Source organism: Phalacrocorax carbo, chromosome 10 (assembly GCF_963921805.1).
Source record: "Phalacrocorax carbo chromosome 10, bPhaCar2.1, whole genome shotgun sequence".
Taxonomy (NCBI): Eukaryota; Metazoa; Chordata; class Aves; order Suliformes; family Phalacrocoracidae; genus Phalacrocorax; species Phalacrocorax carbo.
In genome coordinates, this window is record NC_087522.1 from 1,494,761 (window position 1) to 1,516,756 (window position 21,996).

The 21,996-nt window shown below is 58.7% G+C and overlaps 1 protein-coding gene across 1 annotated transcript in view; it reads right to left on the reverse strand.

Annotated features, from left to right (window-relative positions):
* Positions 1 to 21,996, reverse strand: part of GRID2IP (Grid2 interacting protein) — a 41,939-nt gene that overhangs the window by 13,087 nt on the left and 6,856 nt on the right. Inside the window, exons 3-12 of the mRNA XM_064461343.1 lie at positions 13,602 to 13,856; positions 11,912 to 11,997; positions 11,451 to 11,520; positions 10,111 to 10,202; positions 8,446 to 8,629; positions 5,703 to 5,857; positions 3,478 to 3,579; positions 1,351 to 1,448; positions 748 to 865; positions 26 to 351 (exon numbers count right to left, since the gene is read on the reverse strand). Coding sequence (XP_064317413.1) covers positions 26 to 351; positions 748 to 865; positions 1,351 to 1,448; positions 3,478 to 3,579; positions 5,703 to 5,857; positions 8,446 to 8,629; positions 10,111 to 10,202; positions 11,451 to 11,520; positions 11,912 to 11,997; positions 13,602 to 13,856 — 1,486 coding nt within the window. The remainder of the gene's footprint in view (positions 1 to 25; positions 352 to 747; positions 866 to 1,350; positions 1,449 to 3,477; positions 3,580 to 5,702; positions 5,858 to 8,445; positions 8,630 to 10,110; positions 10,203 to 11,450; positions 11,521 to 11,911; positions 11,998 to 13,601; positions 13,857 to 21,996) is intronic.

The window sequence follows — 21,996 nt, forward strand, 5'->3', positions numbered from 1 at the left end:
CGAGCCGCCCCTGCGCCACGCTCACCTCCTCATAGTCATTCTCAGGGGTGAGAAAATCATCCACGATGGTGACGCGGTGTCCCAGCTGCTCACTGAGGGCATCCAGGAATCGGTCGGTGTCGCGACTGCGCGGGGGCCTGGAGAAGGTGAAGAGCTTCTTCCGTCGCGACAGAGGGCTGAGCGAGTAGTCCCGGTGCTTGGGAGACGGGGCTGGGCTGCTGTCGAGGCTGACGTAGGGGTTGGATTCGGTGCTGCTCGGGGAAGCCACGCTGCTGTGCAGGCGGTAGTAGCACTGCTGGGAGGCCAGAGGGTCGCTCGGCCACGAGATCGCCATCCCGGGCTTGCGAGCACCTGCGGGACAGAGCGCTGTCAAGGGGGGTCCTGCACCGGGCGCTCCCCGGAGCCCCCCACCCGCGGGCTGAATGTGACCCACGATAAGGGTGCAGCCTGCGGGGAGGAGAGACCCCCCCGGCAGCGCCCTGCGCTGCACAGCTGTGCGCTGGGGTCCCGCGGGATTTGCCATGCCATGCCATGAGTGCCATTGCCTCCCTGCAGAGGCAGCTTTGCAGGAGCCATCGCTGGGCTCACACGTGGCGCTGTCGCCGCTTCGTTATAAAACAGCACCAAGAGAAAGGTGTCTTCTCCTCCGCCTGCCTGGCCAGCACCATCCGCCATCACCCCATCACCTGAGACACCCCCCACCCCCCCAAAACTGCCTCTCTCAGGCCGCGGGAAGGCAGGCGCTACCTGCAGCGTGTGCCAGCTCCGGGGCAGGAGGCGACGCTTTGTGCAGGGCAGCGTTACCCATCTTGCCAGCAAAGCTGCTGATCAGGCGGTTTTCTAATTCTGCATAGACAGCCGACATCTGAAAAAAGAAAAGGGGCAAAGAGCTACTGTTGATGCCCAAAAGGAGATGGGGCTTGTGGAGGCCCCCAGAGACTTGCGACGGACCTGGGGACACGACAGCCACCGCGGACCGCCGGCCCCCTGTCTCTTACTCTTTAAAGGAGTGCTTCACCCCAACCCAAGGCTACGCTGCCTTTTCTGAAGCTCCCCAAGAGCCTCTCACTCACATGGCTGCAGGAAGATGCTGACAGACACCAGCCTTATTAAAGCTGACTAATTGCCCAGGGAAGCGATCTCAGAGAGGGGCTCCGAGGCGGGGCTGTTGTCAGCCACGGCGGGTATTTACATGCAGACACAGCCTTCCCCTGTTCCCTTTTTTTATGCTGCCCTGCGTTAACACGAGAGGAGTCAAAGTCTCGACCCTCCCTGCGAACGCGAAGGTCCCGCGCACGTCGGCAACGCGCCCCCAGAGGCGTCCCCCCCGCCAGCCCCACGAGGTCGCACCATTTTGGGGTTGGGCGTCTCCGGGAGCGACGTGCCATCGCCAGCCTGTCTCTCTCCGGGGATCAGGCGAACCGGGACCTCCACGGTGTCACTCTGGCCTGCCGGGGAAGGAGGAGACAAACCAGTCAGGAGCCTTCCTTCTGCCTCTGCCCCCCGGGCTCCTGACGGCCCTGACCCATCAAGGTGCCCCCCATCTCCTGCTGGGACCCGGAGCTGTCCTTGCTCCGGCATGCAGCGAAGCACCGGGAGCTCCCAGGCCCGGGGGTCCCAAGGGACCCACGCAGGGCCGCCGGCAGCCCCACGCAGCGTGTGAAACAGGGAACGTCTTACTGCGGGCTTCCCCGGGCGGCAGCAGGAGTCACCCGGCAGTGAGGCATGACGCGTGCTAGAAAACAAGCACATCTGAGACAAAAACCCTCCTGTGCCTTGCCCTTTACGTCTCTGGTTTTAGTTTCTTTCTCTATAAAATGAGGATATTGTTTGTCTCCCCGTCTACCCAACTGGTAGATTTGGAAGCTGCCTATAAATCCTCAGCGGCCGAGCAGCGCTGCGGCTGTGGCGTGCTCGGTGTGCTCCTCACCAGTGGGGGACAGTGCCCAGCGGGGGGTTTCCATCACGGCATTTCGGGGGAAATCATTATCCAGGGCACGTGCGGGAGTTTGCACTACGTCGAGAGTTCTCCGGGTATCAAGATGCCGCGATGCCACGGGTGTTTCTTTTTTTTTCTTGGTTTCTTTTCCCTCAGCCTCCCCCGGTCAGTCAGGGCCACCACACGTGGCAGCCGAGGTTGCAGCTTCCAGAAGCTGGTCCTTTTGGTCGCAGATGCCTGGGCAGCGCCGGCCGCCCCAGCAGTGTTCCCTAAGAGGGGGCTCTGCAGGGGGCATGAGGGGGGTCAGAGGGAGGGAAGGAGGTCTGGACTCCCGTGAAGGCACAAGGGAGATCGCTTGGAGTGACGTTGATTTGACCAGCTCCAAATGAAACTCATTTTCCAGTTACATCCATGGAGAGCTTCTGTTCAGAGGTTAATGGCTGCAGCAGTATAAGGTCTGAGATGCGCCCGGACCCCTGGTTTCTCTCCGAGGGCTGCCGGGAGGAAGCAGCCTGCAATCCCTGCCTTTCCCAAGCTGCTGGAGGGGCAGGTCACACGGATTCACATTCCCTTCAGCCGCAATATTTCCACCCAGCAGTCAGGGCCAGGCTGAGTACTGGGGCGGGCAGGCAGAGCTTCGGAGAGCCCAGCGGAGCCGCTCCGCTCACACCGGCACCAAACCGGACCCGTGTGCTCAGAGCCCAGCGTTTAATGGCAACAAAGAAAGGAGAGCCCGGGACAGACACAGCTGGCTGTAACGAGAAAGGGCTCTGGAGTGGGGCTTCCATTGGGAACGGGAGGTGCAGCCCCCCCCCGTCCATCACATCCCTCTCCAGGACTGAGGAATGTTGTCTACTTTTTATAAATAAATGGTCTGTGCAGGGAGGTGAACTAGGAGGCCCCGGGGCAGGATGCACCCCAGAGCCTGCGCAGGCTTGGGTAAGGTTAGCACGACCACGACGGGTCACCGGCTGCTTTTTCCGCAGGGCAGCTGAGGACAAGGCTGCTCCCCCGCAGCTGCTGAGCATCTGCCCAGGCGAGCCGCTCCCCTCGGCATACGCAGCTGTCAGCCCCGCTGCGTGCCGTAACCCCGACCCGAAATGCTCCTCGGAGGCAGGTCGGAGGATATTCCCCAGGGAAATGTCTCGGAGTTGACCGCTCCGGCAGCAGCCCTCCCCGACAGCTGAGGAGCACCGTGCTCCTGGTGAGGGGTGCCGGGAGGAAGGCGTGCAGCCGGAGAGCCGGCAGAGCGTGGCTGGTCGTGGTGGGGAGGTGCTGGTGGGAAGGTCATGGTCAGAAGCCACAAGGACGGGTCGAGTGCCCTTCGCAGTCAGCCAAGGGTGATGGAGGAGTAGGCAGGATGCCTTGTCCTGCCATATGGGAGAGGAGGGCAAAGACCCAAAGGACTGAAACCACGAGTAACCTGGGGTGCATATGGGGGAGAGGGTTAGAGATCCAGGGGCCGCCAGGCACAGCCACCAGGACCCAGGTTCCTCCTCCCTGCGCAGGGGTTCCCGGTGCAGCCCCCAGTCGCTCACCTGCTGCCCCCCCTTCCTCGGGGCGAGGGGTTCGGAGGCTTCCCCGGCACAAGGAGGCCCCTCGAACGGAGCTGCGGTAGCGATCCTCTGCTTCTGGCTCAGCTGCAGCAGAAAACACGCTTCGTAAGGCATGGCCAGCGCTTGCCGGAGCCCGCAGCTCCCCCACGCCTCCCCGCCATGACATGGGGCTCCCCCAGGCCTGTGGGACTCACAGCCGCCCTCTGAGCCCTGCACCCGACCGTGACCCCATGCACAGCCTTGCTGGCACTGCAGCTGCCCGGCCCCCACGTCGCCGCTCACCCCGTCCTCACGCTGGCCCCGGGGAGCGGAGCGGGTTGCAGACACTCCCGCCAGCACAGGGCAGGGGGATGGATGGCCAAAGATGGGACATGCAATTGCTTTTTTTCATCAAGATTGGCATCCACCAGCTTATGGTGCACATGAAACTCCAGCCTTGAGCTAGGCTGGCCCAGAGGGACCCGGCTAACCCCTTCCTGCCCTCAAGGGACAAGATGGGAGTGGGGCCCAGCACCGAAATGCTGCCTGGAAGAACCACGTTGTCTAATGATTGCTCCATGTGCAGTTCAGTGCGACAGCTCAGAGAGGCTCAGACTTACAGCAGGATGAACATAGCGGAGCATCAGTCTCCGTGGTGCCCGACAGACCAATGCTCGGACAGCCTGATACACACAGACATCAGAGATCGCCACCGAGTTTGGAAGAAGCCCGGGTGAAGGACTAACCCAAATTCAGAGATCTCCGGCCGTTGTGCTTCCACGCATGGACACACATGTAATGCACAAGAACAACCAGAACTTCACATGGTCGGATCGCCCCCTTCCCCTGAGAAGCTGAAAGGAGCCAGGGACCAGCCTGCAAACCAGGGACAACAGTCTGAAACAGCCTGGTCCTAGGGGATCTACTCCCATGCTTTCCTCCTCTTCCAGTGGCTGGGGGTACCTGCTTTGTATTCCTGAAATATAGCTGCAGACTGCAAATATATCAGCCTCCCCTTGACATCTTCTAAAGTTCTTCGGAATATACAACCCTTTAGGTAGGTTGGGCCATGATTCTGCACACACAAAAGCAGCGGTAATTGAGAGTGGAAATTAGGTGAGCAAATACCCAACGGGTTCCCACGCACGGCAGGGAGTATTTGCACCAGGACTTCGAGCTGTTTCTCCCTGCGAGGGGAAAGGCTGTGCTAAAATAACTGTGTTCCTCCATAAGTCTCTCTTCAAGGAACACCTCTTTTTACCTACACTGAGTCTAAAATAAACACATCAACACAACGTAAAACAGATGTTCAAAAAATGTGTAGACGTGGCACCTCAGGACATGGTTTAGGAGGCCTTGTGGTGTTGGGCTGAAGGTTGGACTTGATCTTAGAGGTCTTTTCCAACCTTAATGATTCTATAGTTCTATGAAATAGCTTAGAACAGAAGAATTTGAAAGCAGTTAAGAAGCCCAAATCGAAAGATTAAGACATTTCACTCCAAATTTGCCCTCACTTTCCTGCTGCCTGACTGCAGAGCCCATCATCCTCAGCAAACCACAGCCAGTTCTTGTGTTGCCTCAGCCCCAGGTGATGGTGAGGGGAGAGGGGGACGGGGGAGGACGAGCGTCGCCGGCTGCCTTCCGAGTCTCTTTGGGAGAGCCGCGCTCCCAGGCAGGCGCGGCACTGCGGGGGGAGCCGCGCTCCCCACCTCCTCTAACCACGGACACCTGCGTACGTCGGACCGCTGGAGACAACCCGAGGGACACCGCCGTCACCGCCTATTTTGCCTCTCTGATCAGAACGCTGCCCCTAAACCAGCTATTTCCTTCCAGGACTTCCTAAGCAATAACGACCCGAGCAGCTCCCAAAAGCCTTTGCTCCCAGAGACAACCTCTCAGGTGCCATCTCTCCTCTCAGTGCAGAGTTTCCTTCCAAAGCTACACGGCTCCGTGGTGCAGAAAAGGTAACCTCCTGCCTGACACGTACAGATCAACCTCACTGGTAACAGGATCTGGAAAGACCTCTGCGCCGCTCTACGTCCCGCACAGCCGCCCCCCCCGCGCGGGCAGCGAGCGGGCAGGAGCCGGGCAGGGCAGAGCCACTGCCCCCGGGGAGAGCCGGCTGCTCCTTCGCCGCCCCAGCCCGCTCCCAGCACGATGGACCGAGGTCCCAGGGACCCGGTGGGACACGGCGTGTCCGTGCCGGAGCACAGGGGCTTTCCTCTCACCTGCCAAGGACTTGTAACCAAGAAACCTGGCAATCTTTTGCTGGCAGTGCTCCTGCTCTTCATATGTCAGCAGCTGGTAGATAAACTGCCAAATGACTTGCTTGGCCGGTGTGTCCAGCACCGGGTACACATCCACAATGAGAGTGTCAATATTCCTGCAAAATCGGAAAGAGAGGTCTGGGCAGCGAGCGCATCCCTCCGGCACAGCCCCACCACGCCGCTTCCCTGGGCGCCGGCGCTTCCCAGCCTGCCTCCGCCTGGGTCTCAGCTGCCGGACTTGCCTCTGAGTCTTTGCCACAAACAGATCATTTCCAAGCAGAGGGGCCAGACTGCGAGCGAGGGGCTGAGCTCTTTGGGAAGTGGAGTCGTGCAGCTGGTGCTAACGGGGAAAGCGATCTCCCGGGGACCGGCAGCACCTGGCCGCCAGTATAAAACCCGGTTCATGAGCCAGCCAGAGGGTTTGGGGTGGAGGAGCACCAAGAGGCAGAGAGATGCTCTGGGAAGACCTGACTTTGGGACCAGCAGCAGGTAAATGGGCTCAGGTAGAGGTGCATTGGAGAGGGGAGCTGGGCTGGCAGCCCCGCTGGGCTGAAGGCTCGGTCTCAGGCTGGCTCTGCAGGGTGTAGAGATGGCGAAAGGTCTGTTGAGAACAGCAGGGCTGAGCACCTGGTTCAGTGAGGAGGATAAAGCAGCCTGGGGGAGGAGGGCTGTCCTGGGTCAGAGAGCCAAAGTCAGGCTGCTTTTCTACTGAGATACTGAGGCAGAGGTGATGGGTTAAAGCTCGTTGCAACTATTGCATCCTTAATGTAGAAGTAGTAACAAGAACCTCTTAAAAACAGCTGGAAGGAGACTGCAGGCATAGGAACAAACTGTTGTCCTGATGTTAATTGAATGGATGGTTGCTGCCTTCCAGGGGGCTGGGACAGGCATACGGGGGGAGCCAAAGGGTGAAGAGGCTCAGATTATGCAAGGATGTCATAAATGAAGTGTTTTGGGGGTCCTCAGGGGCCAGCAGGGATGAGAAGCGGTAGGAGCCATCTCGAGCCTGCCAGAAGTCACCTGCTAAGTTTCCCCCTAGTTCTGGGCTAACTTGCCATTTCCGTGGAGCTGGGCGCAGCTCTTGGCTGTCAGAAGCCTATTTCCCATGTGGAAAAGTTAAAGCGTGGCGGAGGAGCTGCTGAGGCGGGTGGCCGCTCTGCCCTGCGCAGGCACTGCTCCTCCCAGCCGGTGGCTGGGGCCAGCTGGCCTCTCGTGTGCAAACTGGCTTGGGGGGGGCCACAGCCCAGAGCAGGGGTGTCCTGACTCGTCCCCTGCGTTTGCTGCTGGGAAATGCTGGTATCCGCGTGCTGTGGCGGCAAGCAGTATGGACCTAATGTTCGGGGGTTTCCCTCCTTGTTGGAGCAGGTAGAGGTCACAGCCGGCTCGTCTGGGACAGGCACGCAATTGGGTCACGATGAATTATCGCTAAATGGAGCAGTGGCCTCTGTGTCGAGCCATCTGGGGCAGCTACAGGCAAAATGAGGTGGCTGGAGGAGAGGACGGGCATGCCCGTGCCCCCACTGAGCAGTGACAGCCCCCAGTAAAACGCTGCTTGGAAGACCAAGCAACATGGGCAGCCCTGCACTGGGAGGGGAACCTGGGGGCTTGATTCCCGGTACTTGGGTTCCCACCCTTGCGCCACTGAGCAAAAGGAAGCATCCCACTAAGGGTGGGTCTGCGTTTCCCAGTTGCAGACCCCGAGAACTGGACCTGCTCCCAGAGCTGCTGCTCCTCAGGCTGAGATGCCCACCTGGGGAATCCCGCAGAAGCCGTGCAGCCTCCGGGGAGCACAAAGCAATGATTTCTGCAGCCCTCAGCCTGAGCTGTGGTGCACAGGGGCAGTGCCACAGCGTTGCACTTGGTAGTTTCTCTTCTCTCTTACCATCAGTAACCTAAATACTGAGGGCTTTACTGCATTTCCTTGTCGAACGGAGGACTCCAGTCCTCTGATCCTTTGGTCTTTACATCAGCAGACTGTTGCGCCGCAGCAGCGGGAGCCTGCCTGGCCCGGGCTGGTGCATCTGCAGCCTGTGGGAGACCCGGGCTCCCGAGGAGCAGCCCGGCTCGGTCGCCCAGCAGCTGCAGGAAGAGACAGCGAACATCTCCCAGTGCCCAGAGGGGTGGCTTATTCGCCAGGGTGTGGAAAGGTTAAAGATCAAGGGCAGAAAACAAGGTCACTGCTGAAAGCCTTGCGTCTGCCAGGGGATCGGTTCCGACCCTTGCAGCAGGGCCGGGAGGATGTGCTCCATTGCAGGATGAGGGCTCTGCCAGCCACAGCCGTTCCCGTGCTGCAGCCAAGATGCTGAGAAGGGCGAGAAGACAAGGATGAAATGCAGCAAGACTTACTGAAGGAGGTGAAACAGGATCTGTGTCTGTCAAGGATGGCTAGACAGCACGAGAGCCTGTGCCGGGGCAGAACAAGGTTGTTTTATGAGGGATTAAGGGGTGACCAAATTAACCTCAGAAGCAAATGGGTCTGCCCTGTCCTCAGGCAGGACACCCGGTGAGAGATGGGTTTGTGCCCGGGGGACACAGGGATGGGGAAATACACAGCTGGGGAAAACAGAGAACCACGATCACAGCAGAGCTCGGTGCTGACAGCCTCGCAGCCAGGTCTGCCCTCTGCTTGGAGACCGACTCTGACATGGGCACTGCTACCAAGCCAGGTACCAGCATCGGGGGAATGGAGCTGCTAACGAGTTACCGATGTTGGAAGAAGCCTTCCAGCGCTTTGCAGATGGTATAGCGCTCAGGTGGAGTCAGCAGGTGCTCCAGCTGCTGGTTGAAGGTCCTTCCTTGAATCTTGATGCTAGAGGGGAGTATCTCTGCAACCCACTGCAGGGAGGTGAGGGCGGAGGAGGTGCTCGGGGAGTCAGCAGAGTCAGAGTCTGCAAGGCGCAGGTAGAAAGGAAAAAAGAAAATTCAACAGACAAAGGGTCTTAACCATGGGTTAAAAGGCTTATCCTGAAACCGGGGGTCAGTCCTGGGGACAGCCAGGGCAGCTGCACCCATGCACAGTGGGTGCTCCACAGGCATACAGATCCTGATGTGCTGATTCAGAACTGCTGCCCCAGCAAAAACAGATGCCAGTCACTGGAAGGCAGCATGGTGACAAGGTGAAATGGCTCATCTGCAGCTGTGACTGCCCCTGTCTTCCTCCCATGCCCTGGACCAGCTGCTCTGGAGCTTGTGGCTGTTCCAGTAGGTCCATGGACCTGCTGGAGATGAGCAGGGCTGTTTTGGGATGCTCTCTGGGATCTGTCTCTTCAATGATGCTGCTTCTGCGCTTCCTGTAAATGCATGCAGATGATCTTCCTCCTCTGGCTCCCTAAAGTCTCTGCCCAAGTTTCAGAGCACTTTATGGCAATCATTGACTTCAAAAGCAGCACCGGTCAAGGGTTATCTGCAAGTGAACTGAGGCACAGAGGTAATTTTCTCTGCCATGCTCATCTGCACTGGTCCCTGTGCCGTAGCCTGGCTACCTTTGCAGCGAGCGCAGGGCAATAAGCATGGCCGGGAGAGGGACCCCACCACGTCTGTGGGATGCTCTTATCCATGAAGGAACATGGCCAAGGCAGTGGTAGCAAAAGCTCCACCTTTTCTCGGTTTCTTTGGCAGGGCAGCGAAGGAGTGTGAGTATCACTGGCTCTGTACTGTGGAGCAGAGAGGGGCTCGGTTTTGTTTCTAGGGCACGTGCAAATGAGTCGGTAACGCTGGGCTCCTAAAGTGAAGCTGTGAGTCCACTGCTACTCTGGAGGGCAGAGCCAGTCCCTAACTCCTGGGCCTATGCATTGCAGAGCATCACCCCAATAACGCACTGGCCCTCCTGCCTCCGCACAGCTTTGGAAACGTGGCAGCGACCGCTCTGCCCTGGGCTGTGGTCCTGTCCCTCTGCTCAGATCGTGCTGACAACCACCTGCATTGCCCCAGATACCCTCATCTCCTGCTGACTGACTCACCAGCAGCGAGCTAAATTATTCATAACAGCAGCAGTTATTCCGAACAGCACAGTCCACACACAACCGTGGGATTTGCACAGCGACCACGGATGCACAGGGTTGGGTTACTTCGGTCAAGGACACAGCACAGACTGCACGGAAAGGACATTGGCGAGGGCTGTCAAGGATGATCATACAGTAGGATGAACCCTTCTGGAGAGCAGCCAAGCCTGATCCCAGAAAGCGGGCAGCCGTGTGCCCCGGCGGGAGGAGCAGCCCTCTGGGCAGCACAGAGCAGCACTAGGCTCCAGGCAGCGCCTTAAAAGTGCTGAGCCCACGGGAGGCGCTGGGCAATTCCCTCCTGCGCGGGGGATCTGGGAGCTGGCGTGGGGTTTCTGCTGCTCCGGGCCCTCTCCTCCCCACGCTCTTACCGTTGAAGTTGACGATCCCCTCTTCCACCACCAAGGTGGGCATCGCCCCGCTGCCCTGCAGCATCGACACCACCTTGTCGTGGGAGCAGTTCCTGCGGGGCACAGGAGAGCCCGGGTCAGGGCAGCGGCTCGCAGGAGAGCAGCGGCCAAGCGGAGTTCGCAGCTGCCTTCGTTTATCTTGCAAAAAGCCTCATCTTGCTTTTCAGGGCCAGGCAGTGCTGGGCCCTGCTGTCATTCCCCTGGACTCTAGACCTGCGCTTGGTTTTGTCTGTGCTGCTCAAGGAAGAGCCTCCCCAAGGGAGGTTGGGCTGGGCTCTCGGCTGTACCTGCAGCAAGGACGAGCCGCCGGGCAGGCCTGCGAGCACCCCGCGGAGCTGTCCCGGCACACGAAGCCAGCGTTACCGTAAGCTATGCTCAGACCCAGAGGATGAACTTCCCATTTAAATGATACAGTGCTGCAGGTCTCTCCTTGCCTGTCCTAATTCTGCGTGGAAGGGAAATGCGAGGTGGATGTAAAGTGCATTTTTGTAGGCAAAAAAGAAAAAACGGGTACGGGGCGGCCTGGGGCAGCGCCTGCCAAAATGTGGGCTCAGAGGACGATCTTCAACTCAGTCTCCTCTATTTTCTGGCAATGCCGCATCAGCCAACAGTTTGCTGGATCAGCTGAAATGTGAGAACCTGAGCACTGACAGAAGCAGCATCAGATGTTTAACCTTTAAATATTCATCACTCTCTCTTATGGCGTAGCCTCTTCTAACCCTTTGCTCTTGTCTTTTTTTTTTGTGCAGAAAGACCAACCCAGGGAAATTCGGGCATGCTGCCACTGTGCTGGCAGGGCGCACGCTCGGCTCTGGCTTGATCGCTTTTGTTGTGTGCAAATAATACGGAGAAGAATTAACTTCTGGGTGGAAATGGGAATGCCCATGTAGTTTTAAACTTATGATCCCATTCTAGGAGTGATTTGTGGGCTGGCTGGTGCTCTGCTCCTTTCAAAAGCAGAACCCCGGTGTTTAACTCGTACAGTGGCTCGAATGAGGGTCTGCAGGTGGGCTGCGGCCAGGACACCAGTTATATATAGTGTGCCATGCGTTATACGTGGCTCTTTGCACAGAGAAGTTGAAGGAGGAGCTGAAATACTAATCTTAGAGCTAGTTTTTGTAAAAGAATATTAAAGGAGATGTCCCTATGGGGCAAAACCCCTCGTGCACCGCAGTAGATGGCTCTCAAGCACGACCAGCTCTTTTTCACTCTTGTGCAGAAGGAAGAAGTGAATGTGCGTGTGCTTGGCCACCTGCACCCCCCCAGGACGCCTCGGCCCGGGGTGTCTATGAGCCTCTTACCTCATGTCGAGACCATTGAGGAACAGGATCCGGTCTCCAGCTTTGAGAGCAGCCTTCTCAGCCGGGCTCCCTAAACGCACAGGGGATGGGAAGGGCTTTAGCTGGCGAACCCCTGCTTACAGCGGTGGGGTCCCAGCTCTCCGGCCACCCCCCAGGGCAGGGCATCCACTGCAGCTGCGTTATCTGGGTGCGCTGGGGCCGTTCACCAGGCTTGCATTGGAAACGCAGGTGTGATTTCAGGCTATTCACCGAACACAGACATTTTCCACCTTGCAAAAGAGGGAGGGCATAAAGCCAAACTAAACTGTACTCAAGACACTAACTATTCAACTCGGGAGACTCCATCACTGAGCCTTGTAAAAGTCCCTTTTACTATTTTCTGGCAAACAGCAGGCACCTGAAATTTTGAGTTCAGACCAGAGATAAGTATCTTTGAACCTTGTGGCTGGATGTTTTCCTACCTGGCAGAACAGACTCGATCCACACCGGGGCATGGCCGCGTAGCGTGAAGCCAAAGCTTCTGTTGCCTTTATAAACTCGCACGGTTCTGCAGGTAAAAAAAAGACAGTTGTGAACTCGGAGCCCAACAAATAGTTGGTTCTTATTTCCTTTCCCAGCCCCAGCAAAGCCCCCTAGCCTGGGTATCCCCTGAGTGCCCAAGCCCTCGGTGCTCGCTGTGTCTCCACAAGGTCCCCTTTGATAACAGCGTCTTTCAGACACGTGCCCTGGGAGTGGGGATGGAGGGAAGGGGTGTGCGAGTCTGGTGGTCCCGGGCGGCCACGGTGCAGCTGCCTGCCCTGCCAGCCTCTCCTGCCTCGCCGGGGGGCAGAGGGAGCCCACGGCGCTGAGCGGCTCGGGTGGTGGTGGGTCAGTGAGCGGAGGGGTGCAGCGAATGGCCCGGACAAAACCTCGGGGAGGGCTGGGGGGATCCGGATGCTCTGGAGGCAGGAAGAGATGCCACTGTTTCAGGGACAGAGCCCCTGAGCGTGGCCTCTTGCTCTCCATTAATTACTGAATTCATACAACCACCCTCTGGTCCTTCAGATCCGATGTGTTTTTAAAGTGCAATGTGGGATGTGGCTTATATATTACACAGAATAAGAGCGACAATGTGTTTTTGGGGGCAAAGATCTCATAGGCTAATCAAAGAGGAATTAAATTCAGCTTGGAAATTTAGGAAGGAGCATTAGGAAATCTCTCTGCTGGGAGGCTGATTGGAGCTGGGAGTTGTTCCCTGCAGGGAGCTGAGGGAAGGCAACACCACCGAGATAATTTACAGCCAGAAAGCCTGTTGTAGGGACCAGTCCTGTGCTGGCAGGCAGGGAGACTGTGCTGGAACTGGATTTTGGATAAGTCACACCAGAAATTATCCTAGCAGGAAAGTGTGCTGCAGCCAAACACCCTGGAGATGCCAGCTGGAGGCAAGGGAATGGCTCGGGATGTGCCTGTGGCAGCACAGCCCCTCCTGGGAGGATTCCCCAGCTGTGCTGGCAGACCAGATCCTGCTCTCTTGTCCATGGGATGGGGCTGGGATGGAGCAGGAGCCACCACCACCACGGCAGGGCTTCTCAGCCCTGCAGGGCTGCTGCGGTCTGGCCATACGGGCAGTGGGAAATGGGTTAATCCCCTGCGCACCAGGGATTGTCCTCCTCACCTCCCGTGGCCGAGGCCTCGCACCCAGACACCCGCCAAGGCACGGCAGGGCAATACAGCCTGCTCTGCACCTGGGTGCCCTGCACCCCACCGGCACAGCTTGGGTGCTCAGCACCCCACCGGCATGGCCAGGCACCCTGCAGCCACCCGGCACAGGAGCCGGCATCCCTTTGCAGCATGCAAGTGCCATCTCAGCTCCTCGCACAGCTCGTCCCAGCCAGCCCTGCAACAGCGAGGGGGGAACGGGTGGCCCGGAGCTGGGACAAGGGGCGCAAACGTGCCTAGCCTTCAAGAGGGAGAGGTCTTTGTTCGCCGTCATCCCAGGATGATTTCACCCATGCTGCATACCAAAGACATGTCCTTTTCCAGTGCCAGCCTCCCTTTCCCCGGCCTCCCTTTCCCCGGCCTCCCTTTCCCCGGCCTCCCTTTCCCCTGCTGCCTTCCACACCAAATCAGACTCAGCCCCACAAGCTCGAGGGTGTCCAGGAGAGGTGTTACCTGCGGGCAGCCCCCGAGGCCACATTGCTGGTGATGAGTGAAGTGGTTTTCCGCAGGCTCTTGCTGACCTCTTCGTGGCTGCGGGGCACGGAGCTGGCGCGGGTGGAGACGAGGAGCCGCTCCTGGTGGTCCTCGCTCCGGCTGCGGCGCAGCCGATTGCTGTGCTGCTCGCTCTTGGAGCGGCAGAGCTTGCTGATCAGGCTCTGCGACACCACCTCGTCAAACCGCTGCCGGTGCTTCTTGGGGATGAAAATCCTGGAAAAATGAGACATGGGAGGGGAGTGAGGAGCAGGGCTGGAGCGGCCGTGGCCCAGAGCTCCACATCCAGCCATACCTGGGAAAGGAAAGGTCAGAGCAGCCCCAGCCCCTCGTGTGCTCTTGGCATCAGTCCTCTCTGGACCTGCAAATGCCGGGGCCAGGGACGCTGGTTGCACCTCCTGCCCCGTCCCGTGCACAGATCCGATGGGATGAGGAGGTCGGCACCCTCTGCAGTGCAGAGCTCACAGAGACCGATTCAAACAGCTCGGTTCCTCCTCATGCATCCCATCCCGGACCCCTTCCACTACCAGTCCTTGTATGCTGATGATGAGGTTCGGCTCAAGTCCCAGATTAATTGCTTCCCCCAGCGCCCACAGCCAGGGAGCTGGCCAGACGGGGAGGACCCTTGTCCCTGCAGTGCCCGTCCTGTTGTGACCCATGGCCAGGGGTCCCAATGTGCAAGTGCCCCCCATGTTGCCAGAGCCAAGCTGCCTCCTCCAGACCTGCTTCTTCCACGGCACGTTCTGGGACCCCCAAAATATTGCTCCCCCATCTCCTGCCTCAGCCCCTCTGCTGCGAGCCTGGACTCCGCTCTCCCAGGCTCCAGCCTTGGTTTCTGCCACCCCCCCAGCTCCTGCCATGGCCAGGCAGGAGCCTTGAGCCTCTTGGGAGATACTGGTGGTGCAGGGATGGGGATGGGCACGGTGATGCTGCAGGCAAGGGGACACTGCTGGGAACTTGCTCTGTTTCAGGTCGCCTCCCCTCTGCCTGGTCGGAGCTGCTCTGCCAGCAGCCAAGTGGTCTTTGTGCCCCCCACAAGGACCTCCCAGGACCCTGGGGGATGCACAGCGAGCACAAAGCGGGATCCTGGGAGGGAGCGGGGAGGGCTCCTCTGCGCTGCTCCTACCCCGGCTGGCCCTTCACCCCTGTAACACGGGGAAACGCTTTTTCTTTTCCTCTGCCATCGCAAGGGCGAGACGCCGTCACCCCACTCACCTACTCCTACCCTCCCATTTGCACATTTGGGGCTTCTGGAGGAGCTGTGATCTCCGTGCGTTTCTATAGCAACTCCTCCCCGCACCCGTACCGGGCTGCCTGTCGCAGCTGCATTTGCTCATTAGACAATACGGTCTTGTGAGGTTCATTAGTGCTCTTCACCTTGCGGCGCACGAGAACGCGCTCCCTACATTAGCACAAGCTCCGACACCTGCGGCGGAGGAGGGATGCGAGCATCACTTCCAAACCGCCCGGGGAGCACACCTCCCGGGGGGGGCACTAACCGGGCCAAACTCGCAGCCGGCATCAGAAGACCCAGAGCAACTTGCTCCGAGGGGCTGCACCTTTCTGCCACCAGCGCGACGTGGCTGCGGCGATGGCTGCCTGCTAACGAGGCGCGACTGGAGGGGCTGGGGCTGCTGGGGGGCTCCCGCGGGGCTCCCCCATCCCTCCGGCAACTTCGCCAGAGGAACCCGAAAGCTTGGGTGAAGCCAGAGGAGGGGGAGGCTTCAAATTCTAGATCTACCAGGACTAGGATATCTCTGTTTCCCCCAGCAAAAGGCAGAACCCAAAATAAGAAATGATGCTGACGCTGAGTAGGAGCAGAGAGATCGCAAGCCGTCCTGAGGCTGACAGATGCTCATGCAAAGCATTTGGTGATAATTTAAAATAAGTAACACGTTGGTACAATTCACAGTCAATTTGTGATTAAGCAGAAACTAGAAAAGAGTGAAATCACGCTAATAAATAGTTCACCCAGCTATAAGCAGGCTCCTGCAGGAACGCGGGCTGCTGCAGCCCCGTGGCAGGAGGGGACACGGCACGATGGCAGCGAGTCCTGGCAGGACCCCGCGCCTCTGTCCTGGGAGAGGTCTGGGTTCCTTGCAGGCAAAACAAGCACGCCCCCATTTAAGTTGGCCAAATTAAATTGGCCCCGCTCATTCCGGCAGGGCTGCCCCACTTCGCGCTGACTGCTACTGCGCCTGCGGGCTGACAGACCTCAGGGTTGAGAGGCAAAGTATGGCTAGCTCAATAACCGGGCACAAGGACGCGCTGTAAGCGTTTCACCATGAGTCGACTCAGTGCTAGAACGGCGTCCCAGCAAGGAGAGGAGTTAAGTGACTGGTAAAAATAATTCTATTAAAGCATGCAAAATCATTTCCTCCCGCAAAACCCTTTGTGAGAATTTGCGGTGCGGCCCCGGGGAGCCATGAAGGCCCCGCGCCGCAGTGCTGCTGGGGGCGGGACCCCCTGAGCTCCCGATGCCCTGCGGTTCGGCGGGTGCCGGCCTCCAAAGCGTGCGTGCTCAGGTCTGGTCCTTACCAAGGGACACACCAAAGGCAGCGTGCGGGGTGTCATTAAACAGTGTCGATGCCTCAGCCTGTCCTCTGCTCCGGTGCAATGCCACCCGCGCAGCGGGCACCAGTGCTGGCACCAGCACAGGGCGGGTGGTGCCCAGTGCTTAGCGGGAAACTGGCTCTTTCTGCAGCGCCCTGCCATCCCACGGGACAAGCCCAGCTTTGCCTGCGGCTGGGAGCACGGCTGCGCCCACCCTGTTTGCAGAGCTCAGCCTGGGACCGGGGCAGACCCCCTGTCCCACCTGCCCCACAGGCTGCACGTGCCTAAGGGAGGGCCTGGGAGCCGTGCAGCGCTGACCTCGTTTGTGCCTTCGGCTTCCTCTTCCTCCTCCTCGCATGCTCCAGGTCAGCCCTGGCGCTGTTCCCTGTTGGAGAGGGGACGGGAAAGGTGTCCCCAGCCCCGGGCACTGCAGCCCTGTGCCCGCTCCCCGGCCGCAGGCAGGGTGTGCTGAGCCCCAGCGCACTAACCCTCCTTTGCAGCGGTGTCAGCACGCTCTTCAGGAGGATTCAGTCTGCTCTAACCCACAAACACTACTTCAGGGCACTTTCCAGGCGGGAGAGGCCCCAGAGGCTGCAGGCTGCTTTGCCTTCACTCCCTCTCCAAAGCCGGGCAGGAGCCCATTTGCCAGCGCACCCGTTTCCAGCCGCCCGGCTCCTGCTCCGGGGCTCGCTTTGGCAGAGGATGTTTAGCACATCTTGGTCATTGTCACACTTGCTGTTTTTAAAACTCCCAGGCGGGTCTCTTGGAGCTCAGCTCTGAGCAGACAGTCCCATTTCTGCAGCCCGTGCTCGCTGAGAGCTGCCTCCCCCACCAGCCCAGTGCCGTGGAGAGCCAACTTTCAAAGGGCACATGTCCTGCGACGGGCGCTGAGCTCACCCCGTGCTGGGTGCTGAGACTCGCCAGGGCAGGATGTGTCCCCTCGAGTGGGGCAGCGGCCCCAGCCCCGGTGAGAGCAGGTGAAAGCAGCCCCAAGTTTGCACAGAGCTTGCGCTCAGCTGGGGCTGGGAGCGAGGGGTCCCCAGTCCTCCCTCCATCACAGCCCCTGCAGCACCCCCAAAGCCCTGCCCTCACCACCCATCCCTTCAGAGGGGTACAGTCATGGAGACAAAACAGACCCAGACGTGCTCTTCCCACCTCTCCCCAGTCCCCCACCCCCAATTTTTCATCTGAGCTTGGCTCAGCTCCCCCCGAACCCTCGCGCCGCCGCTGCGGTGGGCACGGGTTGGCAGCAGGGCCACACCGGCACCGGGAGGCAAGGTCCCCGCAGCTCAGAGAGGCAGGAGAGACGCCGCGGGGACGTCTGTCGGGGCACGAGGCATTCCCAGCACATCCAACGCCATGCACGCCGCGCGGAGGAGCGGAGCAGAGAGACGTACCGAAAATGCCGAGAGAAACTCCGGTCCTTTCCCATTTGTCAGGGTGCAGTGGGAACAAAAGGGAGATGCTTCAGATCCTCATGCAGCTGAGTCTCAGCCTCGGCTCACGCCCACGACGCGGCCGGATCCAACAACCAAACCGAGCGCCAGCCGGTGCCCCCCTGCCACTCGGCACCCCCGCCGTGCGCAGGGACCGCGGCCAGATGGGCCGGCTCGCCGGCAAACTTTACCTGGGCTGAGTCCCTGCCTCCCTTCGACCTCACCTCCCCACCACGCGCTCAGTCCCGGGCGGAGGTTTACCATCTACCGAGCGCCTCCTTTTTTTTATCAATTTGGCTTTAGCGCCTGCTCTGCCCTCCCTGCTCTGGCTCTGCCCTGGCTCGCAGCAACGAAGCCGCTCGCTTTCCCTAAAAACTGCAGTTGCTGTAATTTCCAGCTGGAACGATCTCGTAACAGAAAGGAGGGCACGGCTCGGCGCCGAACTCCGGGGGGATGCCTCCCTGGTGCTAATTAGTTGACTTCTAAAGTGCTTCTGTTTAAATTACGTGCCGCTGTAATGGGTGAGAAACCTTAAAGGCAAACGGCATCGGCGGCGGGTGCGCGGCTGCTGGGCACACAGGCGGAGCCGCCCAGGCTGGACCAGGACCAGGACCAGGACCAGGACCAGGACCAGGACCAGGACCAGGACCAGGACCAGGACCACAGTCATGGGCCCAAACCTCCCCCCGAGCCGCAGAGCATCATTTAGCCCCAGGGTAACACAGCAGTGCTTTGCATTAGGGATAGATGATTAAAAAAAAAATATCTTTAATTTATATAACAGCATCTCTAAACACAGCACTCGCGTTTGATGAAGAGGATGGGAAGCTTTCCAGGGCTGCCAACATCAGATACAATCTCCAAGTTGCAAAAGAAGGAAAAAATGAAAAATGAATGGTTTAGCCCCAAAACAACTAGCAAAGACCTGACATTGAGTCTGTCGGTTGTGCGGAAAAACACGTCCCAGGGTGGATTAAAACACTGAGCTACACTTGGATTACGTCTGAATTGTGCTGTTCAAACAGCTACCAGTCTGGAAAAGCACTTCTGCCCCAACAGCGTGCCACAGTGCTAAAATTCACGTGCTTTCGGGAGAGAAAACTCGTGTACCGCTTACCCATGTCACAAGACTTCTGCTTATGAACCTGCACAGCTTGTCTCAAGCCTCACCTCCCTGCTCCCTCGGCGTGCGTGGACGGGGGTGTCGGCAGCCCTGGCCTCCAGCCCCGGCCACGCCGACAGCCACAGCGCGACGTGGCGCCTCCGAACCCCCCCGTGCACGAGCAGGACTCGCTCCAGCCCGGCAGCGAGCACGGACCTACGATTTTCATGGGGGCTGTTATCCCATGATCCCCGGGCATGGGAGGCTCTGTAATCACTCATCTGGCTGCAGGTATTTTGCAGATGTGACCACTGTTATCATTAAATAGGAATGAAGGTGTTTTTGCCCCGGGGAGCGCAGACACGGTGGGATGCAATGGCCATGCACCGGGGCTGGGAGCCCCTCGCAGCCCTTCCCCAGCCACCCCACTCATCCCTGGGACAGCCCAAAACCCCCAGCCCCACACAGCAGCTTTTGGGGAGGGTAACCCTCTCATGACACATCCCTGCACTGGCTCCAGTAACGATTGATGCATTATTTGCTGGTAAGAGCCTTCCCGGAGCAGCACCACAGCCCGTGCCCGGCTGGGGGTCACCTTCCCTATCGGCAGCCGAGTCCCGGGGCTCCAGGATGCTCCTGCCTCTCCCAAAACCGGTGTCAGCTGCCAGGGACACAGGCACCTTCAAAAAAACCCCCAGAAAGGCTTTCTCTGCAGCTTCCATCCTGCCCGGCATCGCCCAGCATGTATCGGGGATGGTGGCCAGGTCGGTGGGTGCAAACGGCTACTCGACACAGCCCCGGCCTCATGGACGGGCTCCCAGACCCCCCCGTGGCACCCGTGGGACCCTGCCAGCCCCTGCGCCGGGGAGACGCGGGGCTGCCAGCAGCTCCCGCGCACCCTGTGCCCCACGGCAGCACCCCACACCACCCCGGGGCGCAGGGAGTGTTGCACCCAACGCTTTTCGGAGCTGCAGAGAGCAATCACCTCGGCCGAGGCGCTGCCCCCAGCCTGCCTTCTGCTGGGAACACCCGGCCAAATGCTGCTTTCTGTGTTTTCTTTAAGATACTGGAAAACACTCGACCAAGTAACCGCTTTGCAAAATAGAAGTTACAAATCAGTGGTGGTGTGCAAGCGGGCCAGGCTAATATAATCTGCATTACAGCCGTAGTTCGATTTGTCAAAAGAAATTAATCTCCTAACAGGAGATTTTACACTGAGGCATTTCGGTCATGACCTATTAGAACTCAGCCAGCAGAAAAGGAACTCTGCTCCCAATTGTTTTCACCGCTGGCACATTTCTTTCCTGCTGCCCTACTTCCCATTTTGGGGCAGTTGACCATATGTCCAGCCATCAGATTAGGGATTTTTTTCTTTTCTAAAACGGAAGCAAACGAGAGCTGCTTTCCCTCCATCATCGTCCTGCCATCCACGCAGTTTCACGGCGGGTCTGCCCGGGCGCGGGCAGGACAACAGTGTCCGCTTGTGGTTTGAAGTGCTGCGTCAGGCAGCAGCCAGAGCGACGGGGGTTCAGGGGGGTGACCCAAGCTGCCAGCGGCATCGGCACCCGGGAGAGCCAGAAAGCTCCCCCCAGCCTCGGAGGAGCGGGTATGCGGAGGGAGGGACAAGCGGGGAAGCAGCGCCATCCATAATATATAAATCCTGATGGCTAAAATGAAATTACTTATGCAGAGACAGTCACAGATGGCTGGAGTATTTTAATACGGGAACACGCCAAGCAATTTTATTGCCATGAAAAACAAGCTGAGACAAATATATTGTGTTTGGAGCATTATTAAAATGAACTCGGTAGAATTTCTCCTGTAATAAGGGAACCCCCGACAGGCAGCGATTTTATCTTTGTCAGGGATCAAAAGTGACTGCAAGCAAAGCCACGCTCGCCGCGGGCCAGCAGCTTCGGCTGCACGCTTTGGTTTTCCCCCAGGAGCAGAAGCAAAATGACCGTAACCAAAGCAGCAAAGTAACAAACTACCCCCAACTATTCTCCCTGCAGCAGAGTGAAGTACAACATGACTTAAAGGAGTTCCATGACAACATACAGCAGTCGGAACAGCCGGAGAGCCGTCGTCTAACAAATTAATACGGCTGGGAGTGCTCCGGATCACACACGAATCCTGCTATTTAAATCCAGGTTAACGGGACGACGTCCGTGTAAGCATCAACGCCGGTGTTTTATGCACCAGCTTTTGTAACACTGCAGGTCAGTGGGGAGGAGGGGATCCGCGCTTCCATCGCTCCCCAATTCTACCGCAAACAGATGCTTCAAAGCTGGTGCAGTGCTGGCACGGGCACCGCCGGTGCTGCCGCCGGCACAGGGGGAAGGCACGGTGCAAAGGGAGACGGCAACCGCTGCACGGTGCTGTGCAAGCGCTAAACCCCTGTGCAACGCGGGTGGGGATCCCACCTGTGCCGCTCGGCTCCGGGGGCGACTTTGGCCCCCAGAGCCGGGGGTGAAGCCGGCGGCCCCTGCGATGGCTTTGCAGAGCGCTTGGGTGCAGAGCCGGCGCCGTTGCTCTGCTGGAATCGCAGCTCTGCCCTGGTTTGAAAACAGCTCAGAAATAAGAGCAGTGCCAAGAGGCGCACGCCCCTGGGACCCCGACCTGCCCAAAATAACCCGCTCCCCTCCCCGCACCATTGCGAGACGCGGACAGCCCCTGCACACACGCTTGGCACGGCCACGGGGAGCGGAGGAGATAAACGCCGTGGCTCCCCCAGGACTAGACCCAGGCTTTGGCATTTGCAGGTGATGGAATAACACAAAATAAGAGATTTCCCTCTCCCCCCGCAGAGCTGCGGTGCCCGCAGGGTCCCTGAGAGGAGCAGCTCTGATGCAGTACGGATGCTAAGAGTTAATTAACTTTTAGCACATCTCATTTTTGCAGTGCTGGGGGTTGCTAGATTCGATAATTAAGCTGCGTTAAACCCATTTCCCTCCCAGCCCCCTCGGCTCCCAAGAAACGTCCGCTCTTACTCACCCGAGACAGCTCATCTTTCCCCCTCTCTGCCGTATTTCACCATTCTTGAGCAGAACTACAACCGTGCACTTTACTACACACACCAGCCATATGGGCAGGGGATGGGAGCGGGGAGGAACCGGCGCAGCACGTGCATTATCCCTGCTATCCACAACCAAACAGATGAAGAAAATGTCAGCAAATTAAAATCTGCAGGAGCTTAATTCTGGGCAAATGGGATGAAATCCATTTGAGCTAAAAAGAAAAAAAAAAAAAAACCACGAACACTGGA